This window comes from Dermochelys coriacea, chromosome 2, assembly GCF_009764565.3.
Source record: "Dermochelys coriacea isolate rDerCor1 chromosome 2, rDerCor1.pri.v4, whole genome shotgun sequence".
Taxonomy (NCBI): domain Eukaryota; kingdom Metazoa; phylum Chordata; order Testudines; family Dermochelyidae; genus Dermochelys; species Dermochelys coriacea.
In genome coordinates, this window is record NC_050069.1 from 147,398,555 (window position 1) to 147,417,545 (window position 18,991).

Below are 18,991 nucleotides of genomic sequence, written 5' to 3' on the forward strand. Positions count from 1 at the left end.
GCCCTCCCACTTCCTGAAACTGAATTTAAGTAGTATCCATTTACACACCAAATTAGAAACAGAAGGATGAAGTTAAGTGCAATTGATTAGGATTTTCAAAACCAAATAAGAAACAAGTAACAAATGTCAGACTTGTTTTGCAAAAAACAATTTTAAATTTTTTGTTGTACTTAAAAGTTGTATACAAATGCTCTAAAACAAGGAATACAACTGGTCAGAAAAAAAGGAAAGTGTTTCCTTTTTTCTCCTGTTTTTGTGTTCATCAAAAATTTGTAAGTAGTTTTTAAAAAATGAAACAATTGGTATTCAAAAAGAGCACATATGTGAGTTGCAAAAGTACAATGAGTTAGGAAACCCTCACTTAAAGTGAGGAATCCCTCCTCAGCAATTAAAATTAAAATGCATTCTGGAAGAAGGTTACAGTTAGGACAGTGTTTGCTTTGCTTACTCAGCAATTTCCATTTGGAATTAGAGAGGAAAAGAAAAGAACAGAACAGTCTACTGAATTTTCAGCAGATGTGTTAGCTTTATGCATGGTATAACGCAGAAGTGATTCATTATGATGAAATTTTTCATTTCCCTTCTTTTAGTACATTCCCCCTGGATTTTTGCCTCCTTGGGGAAGGTATAGCCTGTCAGTTTGACAAATACCACCAAAGATTTGATTTATATTTTGTATTATTTGCTTTACTTGCCTCTTCGTGATCTGAACTGAGGACACTGAAAAATGGAATGAGATGATAGGATATCTTACAGTCTGTTGTTTTCAGGCTGGATTTTGGGTAATTGCTAAGTGGTGTTTGCATATGAAAAGTGAAAAATTGTTTTAAAAAGTAACAACTTAAAATAAATAAGTCTTTAGAGCCTTCTCAGCATGAAATAATGTAAATAAATTGCATATCAACTTTAGTAGTGTATATTCCCTCATAAAAGTATTTTGCTTTTCATTCCTAATACCAACTAAATCTGCTCTTATAATATATATTCATTATAAATCCATTTCCAAACATCTGTACTGCTAAAAATACTGCTGTCAAGACAGCAAGATATATTCCTGCAGAATTACAGTATGTTTCGAGCCATTTGTACTGCACAGAAGAAAGTCTAACAGAAGCGTACCTTTGTCTATGTTTGCTATTGGACCTTCTCTTGCACTCTGCGTCTCTGCATGTTTTAACACTGAAAAGAATTTATATAGTTTAATAACATACAGAAAGTAACAGTTTAAATACAACTATAAATCTAAAAGCAAACAAAAACTGGATACTCACCCTTTTTGCATTTCTCTTTGGGAAAGTCATCACGTTTTTCCTGTTTAACATTAATTAACTGTGTTAAATTGCTATGCAATACATATATATTTTACAGTATTTACAGTGAAAAGACCAATGATCTTTGGTCAATATTTATTTAAAGTGCACTAACTTAATAAATGCTGTGTAGGGTCTGAAACAGCAACTAAAATACTAAGAGTTGTAACTCAATATCCCCAAGCTAATTCAAGATCTTACTCTACTAGTATAGTTGAAAACCTCAAACTGAGATATTCATTAAATTCACAGTTATTGTATCTACTTTTTTTTTTTTTTTTTTTTAGAAATACTACAGAAAGATTCCCCCCCCAAAGTTGCCAATTACTACCTGTGCCTTCTTTAGCTCCTTTTCAAGGACTTTCTTTTCAGTCTTCAACTGTCTGAAGTCTTGCATATGCTTTGTTGCAGCCTCTTTATTTAAGGAAAAAGAACCATAGGCATGAGACTACTAATTCAAGTCAAAGTACTTGAAACCAGCAAATATAAGTGTAGAATGCAGACCTATAGAAACACTGCATTTTTGGTATGTTAAACTTTGAAAGTTTATCTGGGATCCATCAATGTATGCGTGATTTCTTCTGAAGTATTTTACCAGGATTAGAACACACTAGATGTATATTTAAAGTTGCAATAAGACAACACCCAAGCATCACAATTTGAACCACCACACAGAAACTTAAATACAGCCCCATACTCCCCAGATAGGAAAGGCAGGTCCAAGCTGGGTGATGATATTTTTCACATGCCCTATTATCCGATTTAATAAAGGGGCTAGGGAATTAGAAGTTAGATAAAAAATAAAAATGTGTTGATGTTGTAAAGTAATCTGGTCAAATTCAGTCCTAGTACATAAGATGCAAATCCCTTTGACTTCAGTGGAAGCCATGCTCACTTGCACCAAAGCTGAATATGGTCCAGTTTCAACATTGATACCAAAGGTCTTTGTACTGAAACTTGACCTGTAGAGATTTTTTTATTAAGGTGATTTATCAAAATTATAGAGTTGAAACCAAAGATACTGACTGTAATGACTTATTTATGACATCCTGACATACCTCAGGAGATTCTGGAGTTATAGTCTAATTTCTGTATTTTGTAAAGCACCAACTAGAAGCCTCTTTTCCATTCTAGATGTGTACACTATGATACATTCTCAACTTTATCATCCTTAAGATATTTCAGCTTTAAAGCCAATAAATGTGGTCAAAAGAGAGCTTATCTTTCTTCCAAAACCCTTTCTCCTACCTTCATGCTCCATTATGACTGACATTAATATATCCTCCATGTCACCCAGGTCTGCAAACTGGAGGTCATCTTCAACTCCTTCCCCTTCTCACATCCAGCCCATGACCAAATCCATTTTTCTAAAATCTGTTCCTTCCTTGCTGAATGTTGACCAAATTGCTCAACCACACCATTATCTCCTCCTCCCAGGTCGTTATGATACTAACATTTAATCCCTCCAATTGTCAAAAATGCTGGTAAAAATAATCTCTAATCTGTTACTCAACTGGATAGCCATTCCTAGGTCCCGATCTGAAATCATACTCACATTGTAACCCATCTTGTGGTAATATGAAGATCTCAGTTTCAATATTTACAAGTCAAATATTTTATTGTGCAGTCTGAATGAGGCAGCTCTATCTAGACATTTAAACAAATTTGAGGAGTTGACCCAGGAGCAAGCCGGAACAAATGTTTAATTTCTAAGATATACACAATTTTGACTGAAAAAAGTTGTTACGAAAAAAATCCAGATGAAAAGATGGGAGAGGGATTTGGACAAAGAAGCTGATCTGGATGAGTGGGTCTCTATAAGGGAAAAAGGGTATCTTCAATTTGCACAAAACAAAGAAAAATTTATAAAATTAGTGTATCAATGGCATTTGACTCCAGTTAATATCCATCACATTTTTGCTACTAGGGCTATGCTCTGATGGAGGGCTTGCAGGGAAAGGGGAATATACTTACACGTGATGACCGTGTACAGGAATTTGATGATTTTGGGAGAAAGTTATTTATGAGATTCATTTTATGACAAAATGCAGGCAAAATCCCAGAGATCCCCATACCTGCTTACTCGATACTCTAGTAAAGGGTCTACATTTTAAACAGAATGACAAATTAATTTCTTTTTTATCGTTAGCAGCTAGACTTTGTATTTCACATTATTGAAAAAATGTGATTCCTCCTATGGAATTGTGATACAGTAAAATATGAACTGTTCTTGTAATGAAAAAGATCACGTCATACATGAGAGAAGAACCAAAAGGAGGATAGGCATTTAGAAATCTGGTCATCCTTTGTAACGTAGTCAAAGGAGGCAGGCTCCCCAGCCATCAAGTAAGAATTTTAGCCAAGTTCTTTAAATATTAACCTGATCCTGAATAAGTGATGTCATATGTTAATGTCTGATTTTAACTTTGTGTTAATAAAAGGTTTAAGATTAAGTGAGCCACTAATATTGTAACTTGAATATAAAAGTGACAATTACCTTCCAGTTTCTTCACTTTGGCTTCCAGTTTCTTCTTCCTGATCATAATAAAAAAATAATTTTTTTTTAAATTATTCTATATTTAGATCTTAATAAGAGACCAGTTGAATTACAAATAAATCCAACAGTTTTTATGGAGAAAGTACACTCAGCATTTAATAGATTAAGTTCTTCAAACCAAAATCTTTTAACATGAGTGTCTAAAGTTAAGGATTTAACTATTTCTCAGAAGTGCTCAAATTTGAATGAGGGAGGAGAAGGTGGGGGAGGGAAGAGAAAAATCAGGCCACTGAGTTGGGTATCTAAATATGGATTTAGATACTTTACCTGAAGCAACAGTTTGAATCTTTGGGCTTAACTTGTATGTGCTTTAGCTACTCCATCTATAACAATAATCCCCAAACTTTTTACGCTACACCCACCCTTACCCCTATCCACACACTGCCATGGCTGGGGCTGCAGTCGCGGCTAGGCTGAGAGCCAGGGGCAGAGGCCAGAGCCATGGGGGTGGGTCTAGGGCAGAGAGCAGAGTCATGGACGGCAGCTGGGCACAGGGCCAGAGCCACAGTTGGAGAAGGGGCTGCCCCCACAAACATTCCTCTGTGCCCCCCTAGAGGAGTGGGCCCCACAGTTTGAAGACCCCTGCCCTAAAAGGTGGAGAGAGTCCATGCTTAACAAGATTTGAAATTAAGCCAAATTAAGATGGGTCACTGAAAAGGGGAACAGAACTCAGGAAATCCTATGTTGCAGAGCCTCTGTTTGATTCAGAGTATTAGAGTGCTTAGATATGGCTGTAAGTGCCTAACTTTTGGTACCCCGAATCGCAAAAATTCTGACTTCAGTGACTTGCCCAAAAATAAACAGAAATGTATAGCAGAACAAGGATCAAAACACAGGATTTCTAATGTCTTCTTTACTAGATCATAGTACCTCTCAGGAAGTTTTCTTCCCATCGTTGCGTTTAATTATGACTGATAAAGAGGGTAACCCACCTACTTAAAGCAGAGACCAACAGATAACTATGGACTAAGAGTAACCTATTTTAAACTGTATTTAAGAAATACTACATGATTAAGTCTATTGTAATGTATTTAAACAAAGTAGAAAGGCCATTTCAATATGAGAAAAATTGCATCAGTGTAACTCGATTAACTTCAAATAAATTCTGCTTACACAGATGCAATGCCCGAGTTAAGATTACATGTTCTCTTAACAATGGCATATCCCAATTTGAGGGTTTAACATCCAATCTTGCTGTAATTTTTTCCTCATAGCAAAGGCCCACATTATACTAAGATTCCCATGATAACAGTTTTTGACACAGATATGGTTTTATAGAAGACTTTTTCCTTCACACATTTTAGTCAAAGACAGCTGAACTTTTAAGCTTTATAGATGCTTAGTCCTTCAGGGGAACCAGTTTCCAGATCAATTAACAAAGTGAACTAATGCATTTATAAGCAAATAAGTAGTTTAGATATTACATAGGCAGACAATGAAATTGCTAAATTAGCATCACAACAATATTTACAGAACAAAATAATGTTAATTTTATAGATCTTCTGTGCTGTCATTTATTCCTGTAGAATTCCATAGCCACTAAGGAAGTGCAAAGTGAAGCCATTACACAAAACCCAAATCTTACTTTAGTTACATTAACTTCAGATTTTATTAAGGGTATATCTGCACTGGAACTGGAAGATGTAAATTCCAGCTGGAGGAGACATATTCACATTAACTCTGACTGAGATAGCTCACTAAAAATAGAAGTGCAGCTGCGGTGGTGCAACAGGCTACCTACCCCAACTATGATCCCATCTAAGACCACAGGTACATATTCGGGGCAGCTAGCCCCTCACACCACTGCAGCTCCACGTCTATTTTCAGTATGCCAGCTAGATGCTCTCACTCTCAAATGGCTGCACCACCTTCGCTGAAAAACTTTCAAAACAAAACTATCCTGAAACATGAAAAACAATCAAGAAAAATTTCAGCACAAAATTGTTAAAATCTAGCATGTCAGAAGCAACTGAAATTAGGGTCTTTCCATGGGATACATTAGGCAACCTTAACAATAGGTGTTGATGCCAGCTCCCCCTATTATATTTGCATATAAAGAGAGTAAATACAAATAAACAATCTGACAATTTACAGATAGCTTGTGCATTTTCATAGAAATGACAGAAGAGTAAGTTTTTAGAAAAAGAATGACTCACTTACACAGCATCATTTCTAGCAACTTCTTCTTTCACTCGAGCATATTCCAGATGAGTCTGCTGATAAATCTTGAGAGAACTCTGAAGACAATGACAATAAAGCATGTCCTTATAATGGACAGAAAACAGTGGGTTGGCAGAGTTTTGCCTGTTCTATAGTACATAAATGGACAGTGATCAAGGAACACACTCTACTCAGGATTAAAAACAAATTAGAAAAGGACGTGTTTCAGCTATGATTCGTGTTTTCTGAAGGTACAAGCTGTGACAGCTATATTTATCTGTGTTCCCAGCACCTAACTAGATGTTAAACTCAAATCAACTGTGTGAACATGGTGGATGGTACATTCTGCCCTTGCTGACCAGGTGCCTTAACCCTTGCTGACAAAAGGAACTAAGGACATTAATGAATGAATCCCCAAAGTACTGTCTACAGTGAATACACAAGTGTGGTTTTAAGTCAATGTATAAAATCAGAAACCATGATTTAAAGGTAATTGTTTTCTCCAAAGGCATTATTTAATGAACCTAGAAAATTCCCACACTTGTATAGGAGTATCCATAAATGTTTTTAATCTCCACGACAGCCTCAGCCAAACCGTGAAATAAGGAAAACTATTAAAGGCAAAATCAAGCACCAAATAGCGAGCAAGCACCAGTGTTCCAACTGCCATGAGAAGTAAGGCATAACTTCTGCAACTCTGGGCACACCCCATCTCTCCTAAGGAGTATAGGTGCTAGAGAGTTCAGCACTCCAGTAAGATATGTACTGAAGCCTCAAGAAGCCAGAGCTTCTGTTAAGTAAAAACATGTAACGCTTTTACCAGTCACACAGTACAAATCAAGTCATGTGAAGTGGTATAATCCTTCCACTCCACTTGGACTTCTCTAATACCTTCCCTATACTAAAAGGCAAGGTCTCTCCATAACAGCTAGAACAGCTGAGAATCCTATGCAACAGTCTATCTGCTACTTGCCTATCAGAGTCTCATCAATGCCCCAGCCTGTAACAGTCTCCTGGAAGCGAGCCCTTTCATTTGCCAGGCCCCAATGACTCATACAGGATTCATAAAAATCTGACAGAAAATTCAGACTTTGTCACAATCATCCAAATTATCTAGGCACCCAAGCACACCAAAAGATGCTGAAAATTTCTCCTCAAAGTATTCAAATATATTATAGGTTGAGGAAAACAAGAGAATCCAAGTAAGTCAAGTAATCCATATTCAAATGTTAGAAAAGTCTCCAAATGCTTAACTTTATCAGGTTGAGCCTGATTAAAATGACTGTGGAAAGTGCAATAATGAAGATGAGAAGTAGGGAAAAGGAACTCTCACTAATAGTGTCTGTACCCTTCCAACACAAAATGGAATACACTATCAGCTGTTGTAAGGTAGCAGCCCTCAAAACCCTCTAGCTACGAAAATCAGGCTCTAGTCACACAATAGAGTTATGAGCCTTTAACAGCAGGAATCCAGTACAATCAGTATACTTGAAGTATTTTCAAAGAACAATGGTAGAGGGATGGGCTAGAATATCTAAGAGATCTTCTTGCTCTAATGTATACAGTTTGCACACAAAACAATAACCTTTCAAAGGCAACCCACAATTCTTTTATAAAGTATTTTAGTCGCTCAGAGAGGCACTAAATGCCCTCAATAGACTGGCTAAAAATAACAATACATTATTACTTTATATAGAAGCTTTCATTCCAAAGGATGTCAACCCATTTTATAAAAAGAAAAGGAGTACTTGTGGCACCTTAGACACTAACCAATTTATTTGAGCATAAGCTTTCGTGAGCTACAGCTCACTTCATCGGATACATACAGTGGAAAGTACAGTGGGGAGATTTATATACACAGAGAACATGAAACAATGCGTGTTACATACACACTATAACCCATTTTATAGATTACCCACACCTGAAGGAATCAGTTCATATACCAATTAAAGGGGACACTTCACTCACTGCCCAATATAGGCAGAAAGTCAAGCTATTCACTGTGGGCTTGGCCCAGAGCCAAAGTTGTCTGTACCAATGGCCTCTGGCACTCCAAACACTATGCTAGAGAGAGAATCTCCCCCAAGCTGAGAACACACTGGACCCATAAATCATAGAACATCAGGGTTGGAAGGGACCTCAGGAGGTCATCTAGTCCAACCCCCTGCTCAAAGCAGGACCAATCCCCAGTGAGTCAGGACCAATCCCCAATTTTTGCCCCAGATCCCTAAATGGCCCCCTCAAGGATTGAACTCACAACCCTGGGTTTAGCAGGCCAATGATCAAACCACTGAGCTATCCCTCCCACAACTCAGGGAAAATAAATTGGCACAAGGCACAGTATTTGAACCCCCTACATGGTTCTTTTACTAAGGCAAGACCCTGAGCACTCAACAACATGCAATTTGCAATATCTAGAACTACTTAATTATATGTAATAAAAGCATAGAAAGTAAGGGTCTGTGGTGCAGATCCAGACACTGCAAACAGGTTAAGAGCGTTAGTCTGTATCAGCAAACATGAGGAGTCCTTGTGGCACCTTAGGGACTAAAATTTATTTGCGCATAAGCTTTCATGGGCTGTGGGTTTTAACCCATGAAAGCTTATGCCCAAATAAATCTGTTAGTCTCTAAGGTGCCACAAGGACTCCTCGTTGTTTTTGCAGACACTGCAAAGGATTCCTGGAGTACTCTCCATAGCGCAGGTGAAGGCACAGAGGCAGGTGGATGCTGCTAGTTCTTACGTAGTCTCAAGCACACATTTAATGCCACAACAGGCCATACGCAGGCAGTCCAACTAGACAGCTTTGAAAGAGGATTCTGTGCTTGAGACACCACAGGGTGTCAATTCCATGAGTGTGAAATCATCAGCAATCTTCAAATAATTACCACTGCACTTTCAATACCTCTGCTCTACCACCACTCAGGAGTGCCGATTCTTCCTCCTGTATTTTCCACTGCATGCATCCGATGAAGTGTGTTTTAGCCCATGAAAGCTTATGCTCAAATAAATTTGTTCATCTCTAAGGTGCCACAAGTACTCCTGTTCTTTTAGTGATTCAAAGGGAAGAGTGTCTCATATTCAATGGCCAAAACCAAGTACCATGGCATCCTAGGAACTGAATTGCCTTCCATCCAAGTAATGAGCCAGCTTAGCTTGAAAAATGATAGGCTCACATATATGCAAGCCATGTACATTATAAATTCTGAAGTTACACATTAATATCTTCACACTTTGCTAGATATTGGGGACTTTCTGTACAGTTTGTTACACTTGAGCCAATTTTAAACCTCACATTAAAGAGGGTTTCCTAAATGTTTATGAAGTATTGTAGACCTGTAAATTGCCCTCCTCCCACAAGTCTACAAAGGCTGTCCTAGCAGCGTTGGGCAGATTCTTCTACATTACTTTCACAGTAAAGGTACTACTCAATGTCAGTAATATAATTACAATAGATCTACTTTCAGAGTAAAGGTGACAGAATTTGAAAATTTATGACTCAGAGCTGCCAAGCAGTTTGAGGGAGAGGTGAGATCACTCCAAGATGTTGTTTAGTCACTACTAAAGTTAAAAGAAAAGAAAAAAAGTAATTGTGGCACCTTAGAGACTAACAAATTTATTTGAGCATAAGCTTTCGTGAGCTACAGCTCACTTCATCGGATGCATCGGTAATGCAGCCGATGAAGTGAGCTGTAGCTCACGAAAGCTTATGCTCAAATAAATGTGTTAGTCTCTAAGGTGCCACAATTACTCCTTTTCTTTTTGCGAATACAGACTAACATGGCTGCTACTCTGAAACCTACTAAAGTTAAGATACTGGCAATAAAACTAGGGGCAAAAAATCATCTAGTCTGTTGCAAGAAAGCATTTTTTAAACAAAGATTTCATAAACTTTTAAACAATCCTCATACTTTTCAGCATACCTTTTTCTCTTCCAATTCTGCTTTCAGAGATCCCAACTCTTGCTGACACTTTTCTAGAGGAGATATTTTTTGTAGCATCTGTTCCACTTGGTGACGAAGAGTGTTATTCTCTCTGAAATGGACAAAGACTACAGAACATTCAGCCAAAAAACATGGATTTTGTTCAAGTCTGAACTCAGTGCTGTATTTCCCGAAACAGCAGCTACTTTGCTTTCCACTACAAGACAGCTGAAAATGCTCTCCAGCTACTTGTTTGCTTTACTGTTGTACTTGTGAGAGTCTCAGGATATTAGAAACAAGGTGGGTGTAGTAATACGTTTTGCTGGCCCTGAAGAGCTCTGTGTAAGCTCAAACGCTTGTCTCTTTCAGCAGCAGAAGTTGGTCCAATAAAAGATTATCTTACCCACCTAGACTTTCCAATTACTTTAACATTCTGGGTGTGTGAGCCAACTTAGCGTTTTTCCATGTAATATGCTTTCCTCATAGAAAATTTGGGTCAGATTTAAAGAGAACTGAGTGGAATGGGTAAGCTTAAGTTCCCGTACTGGCTCACAGATCATAAATAAGAATATAATTCAGCCCTTTCCACTGAATGCATTTGAGTTCCTAGACCCCTCACTTTGAACCCATACCAGAGGCAAGATCCTCACCTCTACTTAGGCCCCTTTGGGCCTAACATTAGACAATGTAAAAAGGCCTCGAAATCCTGAATCTAGCTGGGGATAAGACTCCCCAACACAGACACTGTGGAAGACCGACGTAAGGCAGGTCAGAGGATCCTTTCAAAGCCTTGGCATAGTGGACATGCCTAGGATGGAGCTGTAGCACTGCAGAGATTTCAAACAGCAGTGTTGATCAAAGAGCAGCCTCAGGCAGCTGCCAGTACTATGACAGGCCATTTAGGTCGAAGTTACACAGGGAGAATATTGCAAACTGGAGTCAATTAATGGCCATGTAAGTGTCCATTACTTTGCATTGATAAATACCCCTCTTGCCTACTTCAGAACAATTACCAAAACAAGCAGAGATTTAAACAGACCTAAAACTGAATTTTGTTCTTACCTTTCAGCCAACTGAAGCTGTGATACCTTGTTAAGGAAAAAAGGTAATAAGTTTACCACTATCTTCCTCAAAAAAGTGTTAAGAATGGAAGAAGTACGCTGGAATCTCAACAACTGAAGAAATATCAAGTCAACACACCCTTCCCAATGGAAGATGACTCGGAGGAACAAAAGTAATGTAACAATTCTGTTGTACCATTAAACAAGTATGACAAAGTAAAGTATTATATGAAGTGAATACATTAGGAAAAAAACCAATATCTATGTAGAATCACTGACTTTGTTAATCAGTTAAAGCAATAATTCTCAACCCCTAGTTTCACAATAGACAATTTAAAAAAAAAAATACTGGAAATTGCCAAAACTCAGGCATGTTAAATTTCCACTTCTGAAGTCCAATTTTTTTCCACATAGACTCTATAGATTCAGGTTTCAGAGTAGCAGCTGTGTTAGTCTGTATTCACAAAAAAAAAAAAAAAAAAGGATTACTTGTGGCACCTTAGAGACTAACAAATTTATTTGAGCATAAGCTTTCGTGAGCTACGATGAAGTGAGCTGTAGCTCATGAAAGCTTACGCTCAGATAAATTTGTTAGTCTCTAAGGTGCCACAAGTACTCCTTTTTTCCTATAGATTCAGTTGTTCAATACTTTAGAATAAGTAGTACTTGCTACAAATAAGCTTCTAACCTTAATTTTTAACTTCATAAATTCCCCAAAGCCTTATCTGTCAAATGAAATGTTCGCATGTAAATACAACAAAACACTAAGAGAAATACAGAAACAAAGGATATCGTTACACTTCTGTTGATACTCTGTCAGCAAACGGCTGTAGAAAAAAAAGAATAAGTTGTTTACTTGGGTCATCTTTCAATTCATTTTTGAATCTGACCTAGACAATCAAGTTTTAAGATTCCATTTTTAAATTTTGTCAGGCTTTTTGAAAAAGCACACAATCTGAACACAATTCTAAGGTTGTGGATTTGATGTCATTAACTTTTTTTTTCCTTTCATTTTCAATTTAAGCTTCTTCAGCCACACTTTTCAATTTAGACTATTAAGAGTACCTAGAGCCTCTCAATTTAATTATGTCTTGGCTCGTCTGATAAATTCACCTTACTCCAGTATATTATATTTAATATAATTAACACCTGGTAACAGGGATTAGCATCTTAATGATAGAACTAAATTTTCTTGAGAAAAAGTGGATATTAGAACAAAATCTTAATTCTTGGACTATGCCTCCAAAGAAGCTTTCCACTACATTTTCTTATTGCATGTTGGGTAAAAAGGAACACACTCTTACTTTCAAAGACTTGTTTGATATAAGTAATTACTCCTGGGGGAATTCTGTGCCAAAAAATTAAAAATTCTGCATATTTTATTTGTCAAAAAATCATGCCAGTTTCAATTATTTTGGTAATTTATTTCAAAATACCTGTCAGCAACTGTCTGTAGTAATACAGACACATAAAAAATTCCTCCAGGAGTAGAGAAGTAAAGAAACCACTGTTTCTCAGCTCCCTCGGCCACAGAGCCCAGCAGGGAGGTCAGACACCCGCACCCCATATCCTCCAGAGCCCAGCTTGGGGGGATGCTCACGCCCACCCAGACACTTGCACACACTCCCTAGCCCCCAGAGTCCAGCTGTGGGCCCACCCCAACCCAGACACACACAACCCCTCCCCACTAGAACCCTGCTGCAGGGCCCACCCCAGAGCAGACACCCTAGAGCCCGGACACCTGCACCCCCTCCTCTGCCAGAGCACAGCCACAGGGCCACCCCCAGTGCCTAGCTACAGGGTCTCCCCCAGTTCAGACACCTACACCCCATCCCTTCAGAGCCCAACCACTCGCACCCCCTGCTTCCCCAGAGCACACCCAGACATTTGCACCCCCTAACCCCCAGAGTCCTGGGATCCAGAAGGAGCGGCAGCGAACCAGCGGGGACAGCAGAGCAGCTCACAGCAGGAGTTTGCCTGGGACTGGTAAGTATCCGAGTGTGTGTGTTTGCTTGCTGAGGAAGTATCCTTCTGCGGAAAAGGACCTAGGGGTGACAGTGGACGAGAAGCTGGATATGAGTCAGCAGTGTGCCCTTGTTGCCAAGAAGGCCAATGGCATTTTGGGATGTATAAGTAGGGGCATAGCGAGCAGATCGAGGGACGTGATCGTTCCCCTCTATTCGACACTGGTGAGGCCTCATCTGGAGTACTGTGTCCAGTTTTGGGCCCCACACTACAAGAAGGATGTGGATAAATTGGAAAGAGTACAGCGAAGGGCAACAAAAATGATTAGGGGTCTAGAGCACATGACTTATGAGGAGAGGCTGAGGGAGCTGGGATTGTTTAGTCTGCAGAAGAGAAGAATGAGGGGGGATTTGATAGCTGCTTTCAACTACCTGAAAGGGGGTTTCAAAGAGGATGGCTCTAGACTGTTCTCAATGGTAGCAGATGACAGAACGAGGAGTAATGGTCTCAAGTTGCAATGGGGGAGGTTTAGATTGGATATTAGGAAAAACTTTTTCACTAAGAGGGTGGTGAAACACTGGAATGCGTTACCTAGGGAGGTGGTAGAATCTCCTTCCTTAGAGGTTTTTAAGGTCAGGCTTGACAAAGCCCTGGCTAGGATGATTTAACTGGGACTTGGTCCTGCTTTGAGCAGGGGGTTGGACTAGATGACCTTCTGGGGTCCCTTCCAACCCTGATATTCTATGATTCTATGATTCTATCCGAGCGTGTGTTTGCTGGGAGGGCAGGGAGAGAGCCTGAGTGAGTGTCTGATTGGCTGCTAGCCTGCAGGGGGCGGGCATTAGGGTGTCTGTGTGTTTGCGTCAGGGAAGCCTGGCTGTTTGAAAATAGCCAGAGCCTCGCGAACCAGCTGAGCAGCGGGGACAGCAGAGCAGCTCACAGCAGGAGTTTGCCTGGGAGTTCGCCTGGAGTGAGCCCAGTGAGGCTTACATCTTGCCAACGTCTCTGAGGAAGCTCATAGTAGGTAGGTGATATGGAAGGGGGGGGTTCAGCTGTTGTGACCTGCACTGGATGTGCCATGTTTGTCTTTCTTCCACAGGACAGAAGCGACTTTGTCTGTACAAAGTGCAAGCTGGTCTCCATATTGGAAGAAAAGATTGAAGGTCTGGAGCAACAGGTAACGACCCTGCGTTGTATACGAGAGACTGAGGATTTTCTGGACCAAACTCAGGATAGCCTTCTAGGGGCACAAAGCTCTAAAGATATAGAGCAGGTTGCACAGAGGTGCCAAGAGGCCAGTGAAGAAGCTTGGCAACATGTGACCTCCAGAAGAGGTAAGCGGAATGTCCGGGTTCCAGTAACACAGACACAGGTAACTAACCGCTTTCATGTTCTCTCCACAGGTACCAATGCGGAGAGTGGACCAGATGATATGTCTGGGGGGAGAAAGCAGAAGGAGACTCCGCTGGTTGGGAGGCATGAGATGCGATGTCCTGAGGTTGGGGGTTCCGCGACCACCACTCCCAAGAGGAGAAGGCGGGTGGTGGTGGTCGGGGACTCTCTCCTCCGGGGGACTGAGTCATCTATCTGCCGCCCTGACCGGGAAAACCGAGAAGTCTGCTGCTTGCCAGGGGCTAAGATTCGTGATGTGACGGAGAGACTGCCGAGACTCATCAAGCCCTCGGATCGCTACCCCTTCCTGCTTCTCCACGTGGGCACCAATGATACTGCCAAGAATGACCTTGAGCGGATCACTGCGGACTACGTGGCTCTGGGAAGAAGGATAAAGGAGTTGGAGGCGCAAGTGGTGTTCTCGTCCATCCTCCCCGTGGAAGGAAAAGGCCTGGGTAGGGACCGTCGAATCGTGGAGGTCAACGAATGGCTACGCAGGTGGTGTCGGAGAGAAGGCTTTGGATTCTTTGACCATGGGATGGTGTTCCATGAAGGAGGAGTGCTGGGCAGAGACGGGCTCCATCTTACGAAGAGAGGGAAGAACATCTTTGCCAGCAGGCTGGCTAACCTAGTGAGGAGGGCTTTAAACTAGGTTCACCGGGGGAAGGAGACCAAAGCCCTGAGGTAAGTGGGAAAGCGGGATACCGGGAGGAAGCACAGGCAGGAATGTCTGAGAGGGGAGGGCTCCTGCCTCATACTGGGAATGAGGGGCGATCAACAGGTTATCTCAAGTGCTTATATACAAATGCACAAAGCCTTGGAAACAAGCAGGGAGAACTGGAGGTCCTGGTGATGTCAAGGAATTATGACGTGATTGGAATAACAGAGACTTGGTGGGATAACTCACATGACTGGAGTACAGTCATGGATGGTTATAAACTGTTCAGGAAGGACAGGCAGGGCAGAAAAGGTGGGGGAGTAGCACTGTATGTAAGGGAGCAGTATGACTGCTCAGAGCTCCGGTACGAAACTGTGGAAAAACCTGAGTGTCTCTGGATTAAGTTTAGAAGTGTGTGCAACAAGAGTGATGTCATGGTGGGAGTCTGCTATAGACCACCGGACCAGGGGGATGAGGTGGATGAGGCTTTCTTCCGGCAACTCGCGGAAGCTACTAGATCGCATGCCCTGATTCTCATGGGTGACTTTAATTTTCCTGATATCTGCTGGGAGAGCAATACAGCGGTGCATAGACAATCCAGGAAGTTTTTGGAAAGCGTAGGGGACAATTTCCTGGTGCAAGTGCTAGGGGAGCCAACTAGGGGGAGCGCTTTTCTTGACCTGCTGCTCACAAACCGGGTAGAATTAGTGGGGGAAGCAAAAGTGGATGGGAATCTGGGAGGCAGTGACCATGAGTTGGTTGAGTTCAGGATCCTGACGCAGGGAAGAAAGGTAAGCAGCAGGATACGGACCCTGGACTTCAGGAAAGCAGACTTTGACTCCCTCAGGGAACAGATGGCCAGGATCGCCTGGGGGACTAACATGAAAGGGAAGGGAGTCCAGGAGTGCTGGCTGAATTTCAAGGAATCCCTGTTGAGGTTACAGGGACAAACCATCCCGATGAGTCGAAAGAATAGTAAATATGGCAGGCGACCAGCTTGGCTTAATGGTGAAATCCTAGCGGATCTTAAACATAAAAAAGAAGCTTACAAGAAGTGGAAGGTTGGACATATGACCAGGGAAGAGTATAAAAATATTGCTCGGGCATGTAGGAAAGATATCAGGAGGGCCAAATCGCACCTGGAGCTGCAGCTAGCAAGACATGTCAAGAGTAACAAGAAGGGTTTCTTCAGGTATGTTGGCAACAAGAAGAAAGCCAAGGAAAGTGTGGGCCCCTTACTGAATGAGGGAGGCAAGCTAGTGACAGAGGATGTGGAAAAAGCTAATGTACTCAATGCTTTTTTTGCCTCTGTTTTCACTAACAAGGTCAGCTCCCAGACTGCTGTGCTGGGCATCACAAAATGGGGAAGAGATGGCCAGCCCTCTGTAGAGATAGAGGTGGTTAGGGACTATTTAGAAAAGCTGGACGTGCACAAGTCCATGGGGCCGGACGAATTGCAGCCGAGAGTGCTGAGGGAATTGGCGGCTGTGATTGCAGAGCCCTTGGCCATTATCTTTGAAAACTCGTGGCGAACGGGGGAAGTCCCGGATGACTGGAAAAAGGCTAATGTAGTGCCCATCTTTAAAAAAGGGAAGAAGGAGGATCCTGGGAACTACAGGCCGGTCAGCCTCACCTCAGTCCCTGGAAAAATCATGGAGCAGGTCCTCAAAGAATCAATCCTGAAGCACTTAGAGGAGAGGAAAGTGATCAGGAACAGTCAGCATGGATTCACCAAGGGAAGGTCATGCCTGACTAATCTAATCGCCTTTTATGATGAGATTACTGGTTCTGTGGATGAAGGGAAAGCAGTGGATGTATTGTTTCTTGACTTTAGCAAAGCTTTTGACACGGTCTCCCACAGCATTCTTGTCAGCAAGTTAAGGAAGTATGGGCTGGATGAATGCACTATAAGGTGGGTAGAAAGCTGGCTAGATTGTCGGGCTCAACGGGTAGTGATCAATGGCTCCATGTCTAGTTGGCAGCCGGTGTCAAGTGGAGTGCCCCAGGGGTCGGTCCTGGGGCCCGTTTTGTTCAATATCTTCATAAATGATCTGGAGGATGGTGTGGATTGCACTCTCAGCAAATTTGCGGATGATACTAAACTGGGAGGAGTGGTAGATACGCTGGAGGGGAGGGATAGGATACAGAAGGGCCTAGACAAATTGGAAGATTGGGCCAAAAGAAATCTAATGAGGTTCAATAAGAATAAGTGCAGGGTCCTGCACTTAGGATGGAAGAATCCAATGCACCGCTACAGACTAGGGACCGAATGGCTCGGCAGCAGTTCTGCGGAAAAGGACCTAGGGGTGACAGTGGACGAGAAGCTGGATATGAGTCAGCAGTGTGCCCTTGTTGCCAAGAAGGCCAATGGCATTTTGGGATGTATAAGTAGGGGCATAGCGAGCAGATCGAGGGACGTGATCGTTCCCCTCTATTCGACACTGGTGAGGCCTCATCTGGAGTACTGTGTCCAGTTTTGGGCCCCACACTACAGGAAGGATGTGGATAAATTGGAAAGAGTACAGCGAAGGGCAACAAAAATGATTAGGGGTCTAGAGCACATGACTTATGAGGAGAGGCTGAGGGAGCTGGGATTGTTTAGTCTGCAGAAGAGAAGAATGAGGGGGGATTTGATAGCTGCTTTCAACTACCTGAAAGGGGGTTTCAAAGAGGATGGCTCTAGACTGTTCTCAATGGTAGCAGATGACAGAACGAGGAGTAATGGTCTCAAGTTGCAATGGGGGAGGTTTAGATTGGATATTAGGAAAAACTTTTTCACTAAGAGGGTGGTGAAACACTGGAATGCGTTACCTAGGGAGGTGGTAGAATCTCCTTCCTTAGAGGTTTTTAAGGTCAGGCTTGACAAAGCCCTGGCTAGGATGATTTAACTGGGACTTGGTCCTGCTTTGAGCAGGGGGTTGGACTAGATGACCTTCTGGAGTCCCTTCCAACCCTGATATTCTATGATTCTATGAAATAGCCTGATGCTGGGTCTCAGGCTTGTACAGCTGCCTCCTTCCTTCAGGATGTGCCAGGAACTGCAGCTTCCAGGAACACTCCAGCTCCCTCCCCGTCCCTCCTGCAGCGTCTTCTATTTGTGAGCTACCAGATCTGGAAATTCTGCGCACACAGCATGCATTTCTGCTCAAATTCTGCATGTGCAGTGGCACAGAATTCCCCCAGGAGTATGCAGTAGTACAGGCATGAAAGCAAAACTGACAGCAAGTCTGAAGACACATTGCTAAGCCTCTCTACACACTTCACACGTTGCAAGTAAGAACTAAAATGTAATACTTTATAGTTTAGACTTGAGGTCTTTCCTGAGGAAACCATGCCCATTTTACTTTTTTGTGATAACCAACATCCACAATGGACAATAGATTAAAACAGTCATATACTGCTATAAAATGTATTTTTTTAAAAAAAACGACTAGTTTAAAACAGTAAAAATGCTTTTATGTAAAATATATCAGTTGTACTTACTCTGTGTCAATTATTTTTTGCTTCAGTGCAATTAATGCTGCTACATATTCATTTAAATTCTGTAAGGAAAAAAATCTCAAGTTGGCAAAGAAATTTCACACCAAAAATAGTACACAGACACTATACATGCCCCAAACTGAGGAAACTTGTTACTACTAACATTCTATATATTTTCAAGTTGACTGGTTAACCTAATGTCTTTTTTCTTTTACGCCCCACATTAAATCCTGACAAACCCTAAAACAACTAAACCAAACCATGATGCAGTTCTCTTAAATTATCTATGTCCAATGATTTTCTAATTTACAATTCAAATATTTCTGATAATGCTAATGCTCATTCCCAATTCAAACTTTCTTTAAAAAACATCCTATCGGAGAAGCCTATCTTTCATCTAAAACATGAAATGGATTTATTAATACTACTGAAAATATGGGCCTCTGAGTTTTAAGAAATTACAATGAAAAATTGAAGATCCAAAT

General features: G+C 41.3%; 1 protein-coding gene across 6 annotated transcripts in view; it reads right to left on the bottom strand.

Moving 5' to 3' along the window:
* Positions 1–18,991, bottom strand: part of ICE1 (interactor of little elongation complex ELL subunit 1) — an 89,574-nt gene that overhangs the window by 66,466 nt on the left and 4,117 nt on the right. For 5 of the 6 annotated variants that reach the window (XR_006279113.1, XM_038388891.2, XM_043508485.1 and 2 more), the window contains exons 2-10: positions 18,510–18,568; positions 11,804–11,838; positions 11,013–11,031; positions 9,951–10,062; positions 6,028–6,104; positions 3,808–3,845; positions 1,642–1,724; positions 1,272–1,311; positions 1,120–1,179 (exon numbers count right to left, since the gene is read on the bottom strand). Coding sequence is in view for 5 of the 6 variants with exons in the window: in XM_038388891.2 (XP_038244819.1) it covers positions 1,120–1,179; positions 1,272–1,311; positions 1,642–1,724; positions 3,808–3,845; positions 6,028–6,104; positions 9,951–10,062; positions 11,013–11,031; positions 11,804–11,838; positions 18,510–18,568 (523 nt within the window). In the remaining variant the exon portion in view is untranslated. Of the gene's footprint in view, positions 1–1,119; positions 1,180–1,271; positions 1,312–1,641; positions 1,725–3,807; positions 3,846–6,027; positions 6,105–9,950; positions 10,079–11,012; positions 11,032–11,803; positions 11,839–18,509; positions 18,569–18,991 lie in introns of those variants that run through there. The other variant, XM_043508484.1, reaches the window with a different exon arrangement.